At 47.8% G+C, this 18120-nt stretch overlaps 1 protein-coding gene across 1 annotated transcript in view; it reads left to right on the forward strand.

Moving 5' to 3' along the window:
* Positions 1 to 12851, forward strand: part of ptges (prostaglandin E synthase) — a 28555-nt gene extending 15704 nt beyond the window's left edge. Inside the window, exon 3 of the mRNA XM_070863355.1 lies at positions 10987 to 12851. Coding sequence (XP_070719456.1) covers positions 10987 to 11236 — 250 coding nt within the window. The 3' untranslated portion in view covers positions 11237 to 12851. The remainder of the gene's footprint in view (positions 1 to 10986) is intronic.
* Positions 12852 to 18120: the final 5269 nt, after the last annotated feature.

Consider the following 18120-nt stretch of genomic DNA (forward strand, 5'->3'; position numbering starts at 1 on the left):
CCCTGCTCCTATACTCAAATCCCTTGGCTATGAAGGCAAACAAACCATTTGCCTTCTTTACCGCCTGCTGTACCTGCATGCCAACTTTCAATGACTGATAAACCATGACACCCAGGTCTCTTTGCACCTCCCCTTTTCCTAATCTTCCACCATTCAGATAATATTCTGTCTTTGTGTTTTTGCCCCCAAAGTGGATAACTCACATTTATCCACATTATACTGCATCTGCCATGCATTTGCCCACTATGTGTTGCTATGAATTCTTAAGCAAAGAGCCCATGAAAGAGAAATTAGGGGAAGCGATCAAAAGCTTGGCCAAATAGGTAGGTTTTAAGGAGCGTCTTGAAGGAGGAGAGAGAGATAGAGAGAGGCAGAGAGGTTTAGGCAGGGAGTTCCAGAGCCTGGGGCCCAAGGCAGTTGAAGGCACGGCCACCGATGGTTGAGCGATTATAATCAGGGATGCTCAAGAGGACAGAATTAGAGGTTTATAAAAGTATGAGGGGTCTGGATAGAGTGGATAGGGAGGACCTGTTTCCCTTGGCAGACGGGTCAACAACCAGGGGGCATAGATTTAAATTAATTAGGGGGAGGTTTAGAGGAGATATGGGTGGAAATTTCTTCACCCGCAGGGTGGGGGGGGTCTGGAACTCACTGCCTAAAAGGGTGGTAGAGACAAGAACCCTCATCACATTTAAAAGATACTTGGATGACGTGCACTTAAAGTGCCATAACCTACAGGGCTATGGACCAAGAGCTGGAAAGTGGAATAGGCTGGATAGCTCTTGTTTGGCCGGCACAGACACGATGGGCCGAAATGGCCTCCTTCCGTGCTTATATGATTATATGATCTCGGTGGGAATGGGACGGGCAGGAGCGGGGGTCGGGGGAGAGGGGGGAGCTGTAGGGCTGGAGAAGATTACAGAGATAGGGGAAGGGGCGAGGCCATGTAGGGATGTATTATGTCCTGTCCATGTATTTTGGCTTTACATCTTTACACCACAGAGTGGTGACCAATGAGTAATTTTACAATGTTCCTATTGATTTTGAATATAAGAACATAAGAAATAGGAGCAGGAGTAGGCCATATGGGCCCTCGAGCCTGCTCCGCCATTTAATACGATCATGGCTGATCCGATCATGGGCTCCGGTCCACTTCCCTGCCCACTCCCCATAACCCCTTATTCCCTTATCGGTTAAGAAACTGTCTGTCTATGTCTTAAATTTATTCAATGGCCCAGATGGGACAGAGTGTAGTGTAACAAAATTTGCAGATGACACAAAGATTAGTGGGAAAGCGGGTTGTGTAGAAGACACAGAGAGGCTGCAAAGAGATTTAGATAGGTTAAGCGAATGGGCTAAGGTTTGGCAGATGGAATACAATGTCGGAAAATGTGAGGTCATCCACCTTGGGGAAAAAAAACAGTAAAAGGGAATATTATTTGAATGGGGAGAAATTACAACATGCTGCGGTGCAGAGGGACCTGGGGGTCCTTGTGCATGAAACTCTTTTGAGTTTACCTGCGAAAACATAAAACATTAAACGGTGCCACCCGACCTGGGTGACACTCCAGACATTTACAAGGCCCTTTCCTTGTGCATGAATCCCAAAAAGTTAGTTTGCAGGTGCAGCAGGTAATCAGGAAAGCGAATGGAATGTTGGCCTTCATTGCGAGAGGGATGGAGTACAAAAGCAGGGAGGTCCTGCTGCAACTGTACAGGGTATTGGTGAGGCCGCACCTGGAGTACTGCATGCAGTTTTGGTCACCTTACTTAAGGAAGGATATACTAGCTTTGGAGGGGGTACAGAGACGATTCACTAGGCTGATTCCGGAGATGAGGGGGTTACCTTATGATGATAGATTGAGTAGATTGGGTCTTTACTCGTTGGAGTTCAGAAGGATGAGGGGTGATCTTATAGAAACATTTAAAATAATGAAAGGGATAGACAAGATAGAGGCAGAGAGGTTGTTTCCACTGATCGGGAAGTCTAGAACTAGGGGGCACAGCCTCAAAATACAGGGGAGCCAATTTAAAACCGAGTTGAGAATGAATTTCTTCTCCGAGAGTTGTGAATCTGTGGAATTCTCTGCCCATGGAAGCAGTTGAGGCTAGCTCATTGAATGTATTCAAATCACAGATAGATAGATTTTTAACCAATAAGGGAATTAAGGGTTACGGGGAGTGGGCGGGTAAGTGGAGCTGAGTCCACAGCCAGATCAGCCATGATCTTATTGAATGGCGGAGCAGGCTCGAGGGGCTAGATGGCCTGCTCCTGTTCCTAGTTCTTATGTTCTTATGTTCCACAGCTCTCTGAGGCAGCGAATTCCACAGATTTACAATCCTCAGAGAAGAAATTCCTCCTCAACTCAGTTGTAAATGGGCAGCCCCTTATTCTAAGATTATGCCCTCTAGTTCTAGTCTCCCCCATCAGAGTGGAAACATCCTCTCTGCATCCACCTTGTCAAGCCCCCTCATAATCTTATACGTTTCGATAAGATCACCTCTCATTCTTCTGAACTCCAATGTGTAGAGGCCCAACCTACTGAACCTTTCCTCATAAGTCAACCCCCTCATCTCCGGAATCAACTTAGTGAACCTTCTCTGAACTGCCTCCAGAGCAAGTATATCCTTTCTTAAATACGGTAATCAAAACTGCACGCAGTATTCCAGATGTGGCCTCACCAATACCCTGTATAACTGTGGCAAGACTTCCCTGCTTTTATACTCCATCCCCTTTGCAATAAAGGCCACAAGATTCCATTGTGTGAGTGAAGATGTAAACACATTACTTTCCACTTCCTCAGGAATACAACTCCGTACGAGGAGAATCCCATTGGACCCACCCCTTATCAGTAAGTGCCGTTACTAAAGCGAGCGTAACCTTGTGGAGTAAAACTGATACAACTCAAAAACACACAACAACTAGGTTGATTCCAGAGATGAGGGGTTGACGTATGAGGAAAGGTAGAGGAGGTTGGGCCTCTACACATTGGAGTTCAGAAGAATGAGAGGTGATCTTATTAAAACGTATAAGATTATGAGGGGGCTTGACAAGGTGGTTGCAGAGAGGATGTTTCCACTGATAGGGGAGACTAGAACTAGAGGGCATAATCTTAAAATAAGGGGCAGCCCATTTAAAACTGAAATGAGGAGGAATTTCTTCTCTCGGGGTTGTAAATCTGTGCAATTCTCCACATTTTCCATGTGGAGAATTCCTGGTCTTTATAGAATCAGTACACTGACACAGCACAGAAGGAGGTCATTCAGCCCATCGTGCCTGTGCTGGCGTGATGATGTCTCCGCAAGATCCTGCAAATCCCCTGGGAGGACCGACGCACCAATGTCAGTGTTCTCGCTCAGGCCAACATCCCCAGCATCGAAGCACTGACCACACTCGACCAGCTCTGTTGGGCAGGCCACGTTGTCCGCATGCCCGACACGAGACTCCCAAAGCAAGCGCTCTACTCGGAACTCCTACACGGCAAGCGAGCCCAAGGTGGGCAGAGGAAACGTTTCAAGGACACCCTCAAAGCCTCCCTGATAAAGTGTAACAAACCCACTGACACCCGGGAGTCCCTGGCCAAAGACCGCCCCAAGTGGAGGAAGTGCATCTCGGAGGGCGCTGAGCACCTCGAGTATCGTCGCCGAGAGCATGCAGAAACCAAGCGCAGGCAACGGAAAGAGCGTGCGGCAAACCTGTCCCACCCACCCTTTCCCTCAACGACTATCTGTCCCACCTGTGACCGGGACTCTGGTTCTCGTATTGGACTGTTCAGTCACCTAAGAACTCATTTTTAGAGTGGAAGCAAGTCTTCCTCGACTTTGAGGGGCCGTCTATGATGACAACCTTTGAAGAGAGGAGTGGAATTTTTTTTTTTTAAATCACCCAGAGCCATTGTCACGTGGTCCTTTGTGGCCAGTACCAGAACATTACTGACCGAGGAGATCATTTACCCACCTTCTCAGACAAAGATGATGGGTGATCCATGTTGGATGGGGTGGAAAGAAAGTGGCTGATTAAAGGAGGGGGAGGGGTCCTCCAAAATCCTAAAGTTGGCTTTGAGCAGATTGTGCGTGAGTTGTGGAAGGATATTGTTGGTGTGTGGGCTAGCGAAAAAGGTTAGCTTCTCTGGAGACTGCCTGTTCAATCTTTGCCGATGGGTGTAACTTCTCAGTTCTGGTATCATCCCAGTAAATCTTTTTATAATAGGGAGACCCAACTGTTTGCAGCACTCCCAAGTGTGGTCCAACCACTGTTTAATACAGGTTTAACACGAGTTGCCTGCTTTTCAATTATATCTCTCCAGAAATGAAGTTCTTTAATAAATAAAACGCTTGCTTTAATAAAGAAATAAGTGACTCACTGCCACATTCCCGCTCCTCTCAAAGAATGCAAAAGGAAATGCCTTGGAATAAAGTAAATTGCAATTCCTGGCACTTTATGTAGACCAGAAGCTAATGAAGAACACATGGTGGTTCAGAGCCTAAACAGGAAAAGTATTCCCATTGTCCTGGCTATATATAGACAGCATTTGTCACCCAAAAGTGTCATTTGCAATGTTGTGTTTTTTTTTTAAACCTTCCTTCCTTCTTGCAATCTCCTGTAACACAGGAAAGAGCATGCCTTTCTATATCGCCTTTCACCACCTCAGGATTTCTCGAGCACTTTACAGCCAATCAAGTACTTTTGAAGTGTATTAACTATTCGAATGTAGGGAAAAGCGGCAGCCAACTTGCGCACAGCAAGCTCCCACAAACAGCAATGATATAAATAATCTGTTTTTGGTGGTGTTGGTTGAGGGATAAATATCGGCCCAGGACACCAGGGATAAATCCCCTGCTTTTCTCCGAAATAGTGCTGTCAGATCTTTTACGTCCACCCGAGAGAGAGCAGACGGGGCCTCGGTTTAATGTCTCATCCGAGAGACGCCACCTCCGGCAGTGCAGCGCTCCCTCAGCACTGCACTGGGAGTGTCAGCCTGGATTATATGCTCGTGTCTCTGGAGTGAGACTTGAACCCACAGCCTTCTGACTCAGAGGTGAGAGAGTGCTACCCACTGAGCCTGACGTAAAACAATGATTTGTGAGATTTTTCTACAGTGTAACAGTGACTACACTTCAGGAGCACTTTGGGACGTCCTGAAATTGTGAAAGGCGCTATAGAAATGCAAGTCTTTTTATATCAATCACAGGTTCACTTTTGTTTTAGAAACATAGAAACATAGAAAATAGGTGCAGGAGTAGGCCATTCAGCCCTTCTAGCCTGCACCGCCATTCAATGAGTTCATGGCTGAACATGCACTTCAGTACCCCCTTCCTGCTTTCTCGCCATACCCCTTGATCCCCCGAGTAGTAAGGACTTTATCTAACTCCCTTTTGAATATATTTAGTGAATTGGCCTCAACTACTTCCTGTGGCAGAGAATTCCACAGGTTCACCACTCTCTGGGTGAAGAAGTTTCTCCTCATCTCGGTCCTAAATGGCTTACCCCTTATCCTTAGACTGTGACCCCTGGTTCTGGACTTCCCCAACATTGGGAACATTCTTCCTGCATCTAACCTGTCTAAACCCGTCAGAATTTTAAACGTTTCTATGAGGTCCCCTCTCATTCTTCTGAACTCCAGTGAATACAAGCCCAGTTGATCCAGTCTTTCTTGATGGGTCAGTCCCACCATCCCGGAACAGTGTTTTTGCAGTTATACAGTTAAACGATGGGGAGGCGAGATTAGAAGGAGAAGTGCCTCCAAGTTTATATATTGCGATTATATCAATCCATTTATTTTCATGTCCTGTGTCAAGAAACTTGGAAAGGAAAGTATACACTTGGGATTAGCTTGCCACACACTGTGCTTTTCTACTTACAAACAACACTGTTTTTGTGCAAATATCTTCAACTGTGCTTGTAAAGCTGGTGTCCATTTTTTTTTTCACACTGGGTCGTTCTGTACTACTTGTTGGTAAATCAATTCAAACTACAATTTGATTCTGTTCTAGACAAGTGGAAGTGTGCCAGGTAAAGCTGTTGCTCGCACCAAGAATTTCTCTCTCTCTCGCTCTGCTCCTAATCCAGTCCCAGCACTGAGGCAGAGAGGTAAATTCCTTCCCGCCCACCTGTCTCTCAGTGGAGACCTGTTCAGTAGTCAATTTCTGACGCTAAAGAGCCGTAACTAGGGGCCATCAGTATAAGATAGTCACCAAGAAATTCAGTAGGAAATTCAGAAGAAACTCCTTTACCCAGAGAGTGGTGGGAATGTGGCACTCGCTACCACAGGGAGTGGCTGAAACGAATAGTATAGACGCATTTAAGGGGGAGACAGGACAAGCATATGAGGGAGAAGGGAATAGAGGGTTAGGGTGATGTGGTTAGATGAGGAAAGACGGGAGGAGGCTCAAGTGGAGCATAAACGTCGTCATGGACTGGTTGGGCCGAATGGCCTGTTTCTGTGCTGTATGTCCTATGTAAAGCAAACCCATGCTACAGTGACCAGAACTGGTCAACCCTGGAAGAATTCCAGCATTACCACTGTAATGTATTTGCTTCATGGGTTCTTTGATTAAAAATTCATAGCAACCCATTGCTATTTAAAAACTAGTTGGTTTATGAGCAAAAGGTTTAACAATCACACTATACATTACCAGTTCATTCACTAGGCTCACAACTGCATACCTCATCGTGGATGACCTAAACTCAACTGACTGGGGTTTTATTGAGTCTTGTGAACATCACATGACTGGCTAAGCCACTCACAAAGCAACAGCTCTACAACTATTTTAGTTGCACCTGTAAATCAAATGCCTCCTTATTAAAGGGGTAAATTAGATGGGTAACTTTAATACAAGTGCCCCCTGATTAAAGGGGGGGGGCACTAAAACCGACAAAATAGATAAATTAATTTTTGGCAGTAAGCTTAATTCAAATCAAAATTTGGTTGCCGGGGGTGATGATGCACTCCAGTCCCTCCGGCGCCCACCTCTCGTGGAAGGTCGCGAGCGTACCGTTGGACACCACCTGCTCCATCTCCAGGGACACCCTGGCTCGGACGTAACCACGGAAGAGAGGCAGGCAGTCGGGCTGAACGACCCCCTCGACCGCCCACTGCCTGGACCGGCTGATGGCCCCCTTGGCCGTGCCCAGGAGCAGTCCTACGAGGAGGCCTTCGGACCTGCCCGCTCCCCTCCGCACAGGGTGCCCAAAGATCAGGAGTGTGGGACTGAAGTGCAACCAGAATTTGAGGAGCAGCCCCTTCAAATATTGGAAGAGAGGCTGCAACCTCGCACACTGAACATAGATGTGGAACACGGACACCTGCAACAGCTCCACAAACCTGTGAGCATACTCGCAGGTGCAGACATTACAACCACAAAACTCAGGAATGCTAACAGCGGTTTTGAAGCAGGCGGTCTATGTGAAAAATGGATTGTTGGTGTCAGATTTTCTGTGGACAAACCGGAGGTGTACACTCCTGCCCAAAACAAACACGGCTAAAAGAAAGTAAGTGTCAAAGTGCAAAGGTCATGTAGGCCACATGTCATGGCTTTTCTTCATTTGTAATTAACATCTTCTCTCCTTTTCTCTCTCTTCCTCTTTTCACAAGATAATTAAGGATAAGGAAGGCCATTCAGCCTATCTTAATTACATGGTGGTATTAGAAAGAAAGACTTGGATTTATATAATGTCTTTCATGACCACAGGATGTCTCAAAGCACTTTACAGCCAATGAAGTACTTTTTGGAGTGTAGTCACTGTTGTAATGTGGGAAACGCAACAGCCAATTTGCGCACAGCAAGCTCCCACAAACAGCAATGTGATAATGACCCAGATAATCTGTTTTTGTTATGTTGATTGAGAGATAAATATTGGGCCCAGGACACCGGGGAGAACTCCCCTGCACTTCTTTGAAATAGTGCCATGGGATTCTTTTACGTCCAGCTGAGAGAGCAGACGGTGTCTGGGTTTAACATCTCATCCGAAAGACGGCACCTCTGACAGGGCAGCACTCCCTCAGCACTACACTAGGAGTGTCAACCTAGATTTTTGTGCTCAAGTCCCTGGAGTGGGTCTTGAACCCACAACCTTCGGACTCAGAGGCGAGTGTGCTGCCCACTGAGCCAGCAGCTGACATGAGCATTACACAGTATTTGTGGCACAGAAACAGGCCAGTGGTGGGGGGTTGGGAGAATCAGTGACCCGGGGGGGGGGGGTGGGGGGATGATTGGTTGCGGGGGGGCGGGCGGGCGATGGGGAGCGGCAGAAGCCTGCATTATTTTAAAGATGGTCGGGAGGAATCCCTTCGAGGATTACCTGTTAGGCCGCACTACAGCCTGGTTTTCCTGAGTGAAGCCAGCGTTGGAACCGACTGCCTCAGGGGAAACCAATCTCACAGTTGGGGCCTCATACAGGTGTTAGACCCCTTATTTGCATATGCAAAGGGCCTAAAGTCTGTTTCATGAGTGGGAACTGTACGCCAATGTTTTTATTAGCAATATGGCAGGTACCATTCTACGAAATCTCCTCCACACCTTCTCCAAAGACTTGACACCCTTCCTAAAATCTGGTGCCCAGAATTGGACACAATACTCCAGTTGAGGCCAAACCAGTGTTTTATAAAGGTTTAGCATAACTTCCTGGCTTTTGCACTCTTTTCCTCTATTAATAAAGCCAAGGATCCTGTAAACTTTTCTAACAGCCTTCTCAACTTCTCCTGCCACCTTCAAGAGACTTGTGTACAAATAGCCCCAGGTCTCTCTGTTCCTGCACCCACTTTAAAATTGTACCGTTTAGTTTATATTGTCCCTCCTTATTCTTGAAACCAAAATGTATCACATCACATTTCTCTGCATTAAATTTCATCGGCCATTTTACCAGTCTGTCTATGTCCTCCTTGACGTCTGTCACTCTCCTCCTCATTTCCAAGTTACATGTCATCTGCAAACTTTGAAATTATGCCCTGTGTACCCAAGTCCCGGTCATTAATATATATATCAAACAGAGCAGTGGTCCTAACATCGACCCGGGGAACATCACTGCGTACCTCCCTCCAGTCTGAAAAACAACCGTTCACCGCTACTTTCTGTTTTCTATCCATTGTATCCATGCTTCCACTTGCCTTTTAATCCCATGGGCTTTAATTCTGCTAAAAAAAATTCAATTTATTAGTAATATAAAATATTAAAATTCAGCAATACTAATCTTGGCACTGCTGATGGCTCTTTTCAAGTATCATTTTCAGGCAAAACTACATATAATATTCAGATATGGAGCAAGACAGAATTCGCAAAAGAGAGCAGAGAATTATACAAACCCGCCCAGGGAAATAGAAGCCTAATTTACACCTCCCCAGATAACTGAGTTTGTTGGGTAATTGAATCATGTTTGTCACATGGGAACAGGAATAGACTATTCAGCCCCTCGAGCCTGCTCTGCCATTCAATTAGATCATGGCTGGTCTCACAAAGGAACACCAGTTCTCTCTTCAAAAGAAAACCTCTCAGCTAAATGGACCATTTTCTTCTCTTTATCAAAATGCACAGTCTGATCTCGCCAAGGTTACTTCAACAGCAAAAAAAAAAAGAGGAAATGCTTTCAGCCCCTCGCACTATCGTCTCTCGCCTTTGTCATATATGTATATTCTGTGTATTTACTATGCTGGTACCACTAGAGGGTGCAACTGTGGGAGGCCCAGGCAGGAGCTGTATAAAAGGCTGGTTACCACGCGGTGAACGGACTCGGCAGACAATAAAGAGACTAAGGTCACAACAGTTCAAGCACAGCACTAGGCCTCATGGAGTTATTCTACAGATAAGCCTTGATGAGTATTGGATTCCCGAGATAAAAACAGGGAATGGTGGAAACACTCAGCGGGTCGGGCAGCATCTGTGGCGAGAGAAACCGAGTCAAGGTTTCAGGTCGATGACCCTTCATCAGAACTGGAAAAAGTTATAGGTTTCTAAGCAAGTGTTGGGGGCAGGGAAAGGAGGGAGGGAGAAGAAAGAACAAAAGGGAAGGTCTGTGATAGGGCAGAAGGCAGGAGAGATTAAATGACACAAGGGATGATGGTGATAGGCAAAAGGGATGGTAATGGGGCAAGTAAAGAAACACACGATGGGTCTCGAGGAGCTGTAAATGGCAGCAGTTGAATCATTCGCAGCTGTCCGAAAAAATGGGAGCAGTGATTATGATGTGAAATTGTTGAAGTGAATGTTGAGTGCGGAAGGTTATAAAGTGGATTGCACGAATCTGTGTCAGTCCGTTTAGTAACGGAATTTCTCTGGACAAAGGGACTTCTGCACATATAATATCTCAAAATGAGGAAGGCTCTTGAAGGTAGTTTATTAATCAATGTACACCAGTCATTGAAAGCAAACGTGCAGGTGCAGCAAGCAGTTAGGAAGGCAAATGCTATGTTGGCCTTCATTGCAAGAGGATTTGAGTACAGGAGCAAGGATGTCTTACTACAGTTATACAGGGCCTTGGTGAGACCACACCTGGAATATTGTGAGCAGTTTTGGTCTCCTTACCTAAAGAAAGGATATACTTGCCATAGAGGGAGTGCAGCGAAAGTTCACCAGACTGATTTCTGGGATGGCAGGACTGTTGTATGAGGAGAGATTGGGTCGACTAGAGTTTAGAAGAATAAGAATGAGCGGGGATCTCATTGAAACATCTAAAATTCTGACTGGGTTTTGGAACTTGTGGAATTCTCGACCACAGAAGGCTGTGTGGAGGCCAAGTCACTGAATATATTTAAGAGGGAGATAGATAGATGTCTAGAAACAAAAGGCATCAAGGGGTATGGGGGAAAAGCAAGAATATGGTGTTGTGATAGAGGATCAACTATGATCATATTGAATGGCGGTGCAGACTCGAAGGGCCGAATGGCCTACTACTGCTTCTATTTTCTATGTTTGTATGCAGCCACTATTCTAAAGTATACTGAATGAGTAACCGGTTCATTTTATTATTCCCCCCCCCCCCCCACCCAACAGGGCCCACCGTAACGACATGGAGAATATCTTCCCCTTCCTGTTCCTTGGTTCTGTCTATTCGCTGCTGGAGCCCAACCTCCTCATTGCCCACATCCACTTCCTGGTCTTCTTTGTGGGTCGGGTGGTCCACAGTGTCGCCTACCTCTATGCTCTGAAAGCCCCGACGCGTTCGATTGCATACGTCGTCGCGCAGATTCCCTGCGTGTCCATCGCCCTGCAGATCCTTGTCAACGTGGGCCTCCATTGGTAGAGCCAACTTGCACCGCAAACCCGTCCCCAGGAACGTTGGGCTAATTGGTGGACTGACCGCAACACCGGGGCAACGCAACCCTCACCATGTAACTCTCACTCTCCGGACTTGGGAGCCAAAATATGAATTCACAGCCACGGCAAGCCACGATGTACATTTGTGCAGAAAGAATGTTCGCGAATCAAATTCCCGTTCCTGTGCTGTAATTTCTATGCAATTGTTTTGTAAAAATGCTTTCATTTGAGCTCATAAACCTCAGAGGTCGGCGAAATGATTGCGAGTAGGGCACGGTAGTGTCATGGTTATGTTGGTCAGACTGGATACGGGGAGGATGTTTCCCCTGGGCTGGGAAGTCTAAAACAAGGGGTCACAGTCTCGGGATATGGAGTAGGACTTTTAGGATTGAGATGAGGAGAAATGTTTTCACTCAGAGGGTGGTGAACCTGTGAAATTCTCTATCACAGAAGGCTATGGAGGCCAATTCACTGAATATATTTAAGAGGGAGATAGATAGATTTCTAGAAACAAAAGGCATCAAGGGGTATGGGGGAAAAGCGGGAATATGGTCTTGAGATAGAGGATCAGCCATGATCATATTGAATGGCGGTGCAGACTCGAAGGGCCGAATGGCCTACTACTGCTCCTATTTTCTACATTACTGGACTAGTAATCCCGAGGCCTGGACTAATGATCTGGAGACACGAGTTCAAATCCCACCACGGCAGCTGGGGAATTTAAATTCAATTAATTAAATAACTAGTATCAGTAATGGTGACCTGGATCGTCGTAAAAACCCATCTGGTTCACTAAAGACCTTTTCAAGTAAGGAAATCTGCCGTCCTTACCCAGTCTGGCCGATATGTGACTCCAGACCCACAGCAATGTGGTTGACTCTTAACTGCCCTCTGAAATGGCCCAGCGAGCCACTCAGTTGTATTTAAGAAGGCGGCTCACCACCTACCTTCCCGAGGGCAATAAATGCTGGCCTTGACACGACGTTTACAGCCCAGGAACGAATTGTTTAAAAATGTAAAAATGAATTTTAATAGAAGAGAGATATATTTCTTTTCCCCCTCCCCCTAAACCAATTAAAGTTAGTTTTGATCCAGGAACAACGGACGGGTAGATGGATTCATCGTTTGGAGACCTGAGGCTAAAAGTTCACGTGTTTTGCGCCGCCCGTTAACGGTAAATTCGGGGATAAAAATGGCGGCTGGCGCACTATCTCCTACTGTCGACGGGTTTCCCCGGCGGTCGCCATTATCGGCAGGTTGGCAGCGCTGACGTAGCCTGCGCTCGCTGAAAGTATTGTAATGGGTCGGAGCGTGCCGTGCAATGCCGTGCGCCGGCGCCCGCTCGTCCGGTTTGGTTGCCGCCGCCCCTCGGCCGTCCGGCAACGTTAACGGCTGTGAGGGCGTTGGAGGTCGAGAGGTTGTAGACGACGTTGGGAGGCTGACAAGTGGAAAAGGCCTCAGTTGGATGCCGGCCCTTCAAAGGCTCTTTCGTCTTTTGGCCATCGGTGGGTGGAAGTTGCATCTTTTTTTGTCGGCAATCCGGGAGGCCCACAGTATTTATGGGTCAGTAAATCAACGGGTGAAACATAAGAACATAAGAAATAGGAGCAAGAGTAGGCCCTACGGCCCCTCGAGCCTGCTCCGCCATTCAATAAGATCATGGCTGATTTCGACCTCAACTCCACTTTCCCGCCCGATCTCCACTTCCCTTGGTTCCCCTCGACTCCAAGGGCCTGAACTCGAAGGCGAAGGCCCGCCCAAAGAACCACTAATGACCGCCGAGAGACTGGGCGGGACTTTGCCAGGAAGAGGTGGCAGTACCGAACGGCGGCAAAATGACGGCTTACGCTGTCCATCTGGGCGGCAGCGGGCAGGAGCTCTCAATCTCAGCGGCAAAGGCCTTTGCCGCCCAAGTGCTGCCGCGGATGGAGTCGGGGCCCAGGGAGGGGGAGGGGGGAACTCTGAAAAGTAAAAATCATAGCAAACAAAAAAAAAAAAACCACTGGAACACCTTCCAGGTCCCCATCCAGGTAAGTCACTGTAAATGTTTTTTTAACTATGTTCACTAACCTTTTTTTTTTCCGTTCTTCGTATCTACCGTAAATAATTACGGGTTAGAACAGCCACCATGCAGCGGTCCTTCCCCCTGCTGGCGCCGACTCCCGCCCACACCAATCCGGCAGCTCAGTGGGCAGGAGGCCACTTACGCGACTTGGCCGCCAGAGGACATCAGCATGCGGTTCCTGGCGGTACTCCCCTCCTGCCCGCCCCAGCCCAAGTGGAAAATGGCGGGGAGAGGAAAATGGCAGCAAAACTCAGCTGCAGTGGGCGGTCAGGCCAACAATATCCGAGCCCAAAAAATCTATCGATCTCAGCCTTGAATATATTCAGAGACTCAGCATGCACAGCCCTCTGGGGCAGAGAATTTCAAAGATTCACAACCCTCTGAGTGAAAAAAATTCCTCCTCATCTCTGTCTGGGGAGCGGGCGGGGAAGTGGAGCTGAGTCCATGATCAGATCAGCCATGATCTTATTGAATGGCGGAGCAGGCTCGAGGGGCCGAACGGCCGACTCTTGCTCCTATTTCTTACGTTCTTAATGGCCGACCCCTTATCCTGAGACTGTGCCCCCTGGTTCTAGACACTCCAGTCAGGGGAAACAACCTCTCAGCATCTACCCTGTCAATCCCCCTCAGAACCTTGTGAAACAAGCTTTTAGCTCAGAAGTGAAAACCTGCACAAAAATGCAAATCCCTCAGTTGATTCCCAGCGTATTTAAAAAAAAAACCTAATTCTTAAAGAGGATCAGATTGCCTCGGACTCCTTTGCAACATTTGAAAATCATCTCCGATAAGATCTCTTCTATCTTTATGATACCGTTACCAAAACGTCACACCCCTCCTTGAAAATCTGGACTCAACTGCTTAAGGTTTTACACATTCTAATGAATTTATTCAAAATTCCGTAAACGATTATTTATGAAACAATTATTTTGTTGGGTATGCCAGATCCACTAAAAGCTGGCACGATGACTACACATCTAAACACTTTCAAGAGCAGCCAATGGGGAAAGATGACTGTTGCAGAGCGCACAGATGCATTCACTTCATGAACTATTAAATCACCCACCATCAGGTGGCGGGTAATATTGTTGGAGCAAGTACGGCAGCTGTCCCGTGTGTGGCCGCCAGATTTGTTCCCTTCTCCCCCGTTTCCATTCGCTGAAAGCGGGAGACGGACGCGACCTTCGACCTCCTGCTGAGCTTAGCGCTGGAATATCAACGCCACGCTGATGTTACTGAGCGGGCAGTGCCACATTACCGGTGCTGCCCGCGCAGCTCTCTCAGCCGTTGGCCTTGCCTGGCACTGTTACCGGTAGGTATCCAACTTTACTCGAACTTTCAGGTCCCATCTCCAAAATAGCTGCCCTGCTCTAACTAGTGTTAAGCAGAGGAAAAAGTCAAATGTCCATTTCGCTTCTCTGCCACCCCGCGAAAAGGATATTAAGTAAAAATAAATCTTCAACAAAAATCAAATCGTTTCATTTCACAAGTGCACGCATACACTGGCATGTACATACACATGCACATGCAAACACGTGTGCACACATGCAAACACGTGTGCACACATACAAACGTGTGCACAACATACATATGCATACACCTGCACACATGCACATGCCCACATACTCATGCACGTACGCACATACACATGCATGCACACGTATGCACACACACGTACACATGCACTCGTGTGCACCCAAATACACATGCACAAACGTGCTCGGGCACACATATGAACTTTAGACACCGACAACTCTATTGCCTTTCACTGCTGCAACTACCTGTGTGATTGTCAGAAAAAAAAATATATAACTAAACAGTGTGGTACAGTGTTATAAAGTGGGAGCAAAAAACTGGTAAAAACTCCCCTTCCCCCCATCAAAAGCCAACAGTGTGGGAATGTTCTATTGTCAAATACTTCGGACTAGTTATGTTACTATGCCAGTGTTATGTTAAACTTTGCAGTGAATATTTGACAAACGTTTTGTTTTAATGCCTATTGCTATTTGTGATTGTGACTCATACTCTTCTTGTCAGTTGTCAATAAGGGGATCCTTAAGTTCTTATTTAAAGACACTTACTTACTTAAAGACTCGATTATTCTAAACATGGTATTATTAGTGAAGTTAAACACTTTTTTTTTGCTTTGCTTTGTATTTCGGATTACCGTTTTACTGTGACTGATGGTTGGCCGAGTATTCCTCAACCGAGACATCAGAGGCCCATGCCTAAGCCATTATTCTCTTAGACAGTGCTGTTTCATTCTGTCATATAGTAGTTCAAGTCCCACTCCAGGGACTTGAGCACAAAAATCTAGGCTGACACTCCCGCGCAGTGCTGAGTGAGTGCCGCACTTTCAGAGGTGCCGTCTTTCAGTTGAGACGTTAAACCGAGGCCCTGTCTGCTCTCTCAGGTGGACATAAAAGATCCCACGGCACTATATCGAAGAAGAGCAGGGGAGTTACCCTCGCTGTCCTGGGCCAATATTCATCCCTCTATCAGCATCACTAAAAAACAGATTACCTGGTCGTTATCACATTGCTGTTTGTGGGAGCTTGCTGTGCGCAAATTGGCTGCCGCGTTTCCCACATTACAACAGTGACTACACTTCAAAAATACTTGGTTGGCTGTATAGCACTTGGAACATCCTTGAGGTCATGAAAAGCACTCTAGAAATGCAAGTCTTTTCTTATAGTGCAGAGAAATAGTGTTTTTGGACATTTATAAGTTATGGGGGTTCATTTTCAACTTTGATGCCCAAGCAGTGACTGAATGGAGCTATAGAATTTGCCTGATTTTCATCCCATTGGAATCAATCGATGGGTTCCACAATGAACGAAACATCTGGCCCGGCTGATTAACGCCCAATATGGTCAAGAAGAAATCTCCGGGGACCACATTAAGAGGTCCACTCCAACATTCCCTCAGGTTTTAAAACTATTTTACAGCTTCTCCTCTTCCCTCGCCCACATGCTGGGTCTCCCTGTACCAATCCCAGTTGTGAAGGTTTGTACTTTGCCCCCTGGCCAACGTCACGGTGAAGGTAGATTTACTGGGAAGAGTAACCGGGAGCTTCTGTGCAGTTTTCTCTCCTTCCCTGTGAGGAGATGCCTGGATGGAACATAGCCAGGCCGAGAGAGGGGAGCTGAGAGTGAAGGCACGGTCTGGAGGATCGTGCCCAGACATATCTATAACTCTTGTGGTACAGTACGTTGGATCTCACCTCTTCTGCCTTTTTACGGAAGCCTGCGAGTGTAGTGTTCAGCCTCCCTTCATAGAGACTGCTTTGGTAAATCCCTCAATCGCATTGCTTCGAAGAGCTGCCACCGTCTCTCATTCTGGTTTTTGAGTGCGTGATGTCCAGGAATGGTTTTGAAATAAAAAAATCACTCTTTATTTCCACTTGGTTTCTGTGTCTTACGATGTGAAGGCGTCAACGATAGAGAATATTAGGGCTGGATTGTAGGCTTTTCTGTTCTCGGGGTGAAAACGAAGGCGGAGCGGGAGAGTTACCGACCGGGAATAGTCTGTGCTTTGATAAAGAATGTTCGGCATCTGGGCCTTGTGTCGGGGGCGCAGCGCGAAGGGAGGTGTTGTACATTTTTCGAGGCGCAAGGATGGGAAACTCGCAAACTAAAGTGCCGGGTCGTGTGCGCTCCGAGAGAGGCCTGGGGAGGGGGGAGGGACGTAGATGAGGGGGGGGGGTGGGGGCAGGGGGTTAGATGGGAGGGGGGGAGGGGGGGTAGATGAGGGGTGGTGGATGGGAGGAGGGGAGAGGGTAGATGAGGGAGGGGGGTAGATGGGAGGAGGGGGGGGGGAGAGTAGATGGGAGGAGGGGAGGGGGGGGAGAGTAGATGGGAGGAGGGGAGGGGGGGGAGAGTAGATGGGAGGAGGGGAGGGGGGGGAGAGTAGATGGGAGGAGGGGAGGGGTGGTAGATGCGGGGAGAGGGCAGATGAGGAGGGGAGGGGGCTAGATGGGGGGGGGGGAAGATGGGAGGAGGGGAGTGGGCAGATGAGGGGTGGGAGGGTAGATGGGAGGAGTGGAGGGAGGGGATGAGGGGGTGGTGGGAGGAGGAGGAGAGGGGTTGTGAGGTGAGGGGAGGGGGTAGATGAGGGGGAGGAAGATGGGAGGGTGGGAGGGGGTAGATGAGGGTGGGAGGGGATAGATGGGAGGAGCGGAGGGGGGGAGGGAGGGGATGAGGGGGCGGTGAGAGGAGGGGGAAGGGGGGTGTGAGGGAAGGGGGGGGAAGAAATAAATAAAAACATTCCCAAAACATTGCCCACGACACCACGACACAAATCGCTAAAAAGACTAAAAGAACAAACACTCGCACTTACCTTCAGAGTACTTTACCTTCTCACCACCGCCGGCTATGCCGGACCGCGCTGATACCCCAGGCGGTCATTGCGGGCGCACTTCCGGGCAGATGAATCGGGCAAAAAGTCCAAACTCCTGTCAGTGTCGCAACGAGAGGCGTTTCACACCCGGCGCATTTCACGCCGCTCGGAGGTGCAAAGGACCGTAAAATCCAGCCCTAAAGGTTATAAGTGAATTTTCGGAGGGGCACAAGAATGACCCCCAGGGTGACGCCCTGTCCAATTTCCCGCTCATGTCAGCAACAGCGGCCATGGAGGGCCACTCGTCATGTGACTTCCCTTCCTCCCCCTCCTCCAGAGGGAGATTTCTCCTCCCCACTTGACTCCCGCCGACACCGGACACCTTGGATTGCTGTAGGGTTGGCCAACCATCCCAGGATTGTCCTGGAGTCTCCAGGAATTGAAGATTAATCTGCAGGACATTGCTGCCA

Source organism: Pristiophorus japonicus, chromosome 20 (genome assembly GCF_044704955.1).
Source record: "Pristiophorus japonicus isolate sPriJap1 chromosome 20, sPriJap1.hap1, whole genome shotgun sequence".
In the NCBI taxonomy this organism is placed as follows: Eukaryota; Metazoa; Chordata; class Chondrichthyes; family Pristiophoridae; genus Pristiophorus; species Pristiophorus japonicus.